Genomic DNA, 780 nt, shown 5'->3' with positions numbered 1-780 from the left:
GGAGAGGAATCCTGTTCTGGGTGCAGTAGAAGGAACGTGTTTCTGATGATGTTTCTCTGTGTCCCCATCCCTCTCCCAAAGCTGCTTTGTGGGGGGACCCGCGTGGTGGTGCTGGTGTCAGGGCCGTGCGCCCTGGTGGGAGGCTGGAGGCGGTTGTGGGCACCAGCTGCAGAGGGTCCTGCTTACCAGGCCGTCCCGGCCGCTCTCCCCAGGCAGGGGCGCAGGATGTCACAGTCCCGCCCATTGGCCTGCCCGCAGGACCCTCTCTTGGGCCTTCGTGTGTGCGGGGCCCAGGACCGTGCCGGCCGGGCGGAGTCCTCATTTGCTGCGTGGCCCGTCTTTGTCATCAGAGACCGTCTGCGTCTAGAGGAGGCTGTCCGCAGTTTTGCTCTTTCTCTGGCATCTGCCGTGTGGTAGCTTCTGTTCTGGCCACTTCTCGTGTGTGGGAATTGACTAGACCATGGGACCATCTCCGGAGTAACGTTTGGTCTGGGGGGCGGGTGCCTGTGTGGTGTGAGTTTGTTTACCTCGGATAATCCACCCTGACCGTAATCTCCTCTGTCCTTGTTTAAACTAGACCTTGAAGCGAGACTGGGAGTCAGAGAGAGAATTATGCTTAGAGAATCTGCGCAAAGAATTATCTGAAAAGCATCGGTCAGAACTGGAGAATTTACAGAGCCAGTTTAAGAAGGGACTGGCAGAGCAGAAGGCTGAGCTGGAGAAGGTTTCTGAAGCCAAAAGTCAGGCTGAATGTGAGCATCTGATTAAAACGAGCGGGTC

General features: G+C 57.1%; 1 protein-coding gene across 1 annotated transcript in view; it reads left to right on the top strand.

Moving 5' to 3' along the window:
• The window catches only part of LOC111822087 (pericentrin-like), a 5060-nt gene that overhangs the window by 3444 nt on the left and 836 nt on the right, over positions 1 to 780 (top strand). Inside the window, exon 3 of the mRNA XM_023739101.1 lies at positions 578 to 752. Within this exon, the coding sequence (XP_023594869.1) occupies positions 578 to 752 (175 nt within the window). The remainder of the gene's footprint in view (positions 1 to 577; positions 753 to 780) is intronic.

The sequence above is a fragment of the Trichechus manatus genome, unplaced genomic scaffold (genome assembly GCF_000243295.1).
Source record: "Trichechus manatus latirostris isolate Lorelei unplaced genomic scaffold, TriManLat1.0 scaffold00128, whole genome shotgun sequence".
Taxonomy (NCBI): domain Eukaryota; kingdom Metazoa; phylum Chordata; class Mammalia; order Sirenia; family Trichechidae; genus Trichechus; species Trichechus manatus.
Note: the sequence above shows the minus strand (reverse complement) of the source record. Positions and strands in the feature narration are given on the sequence as shown.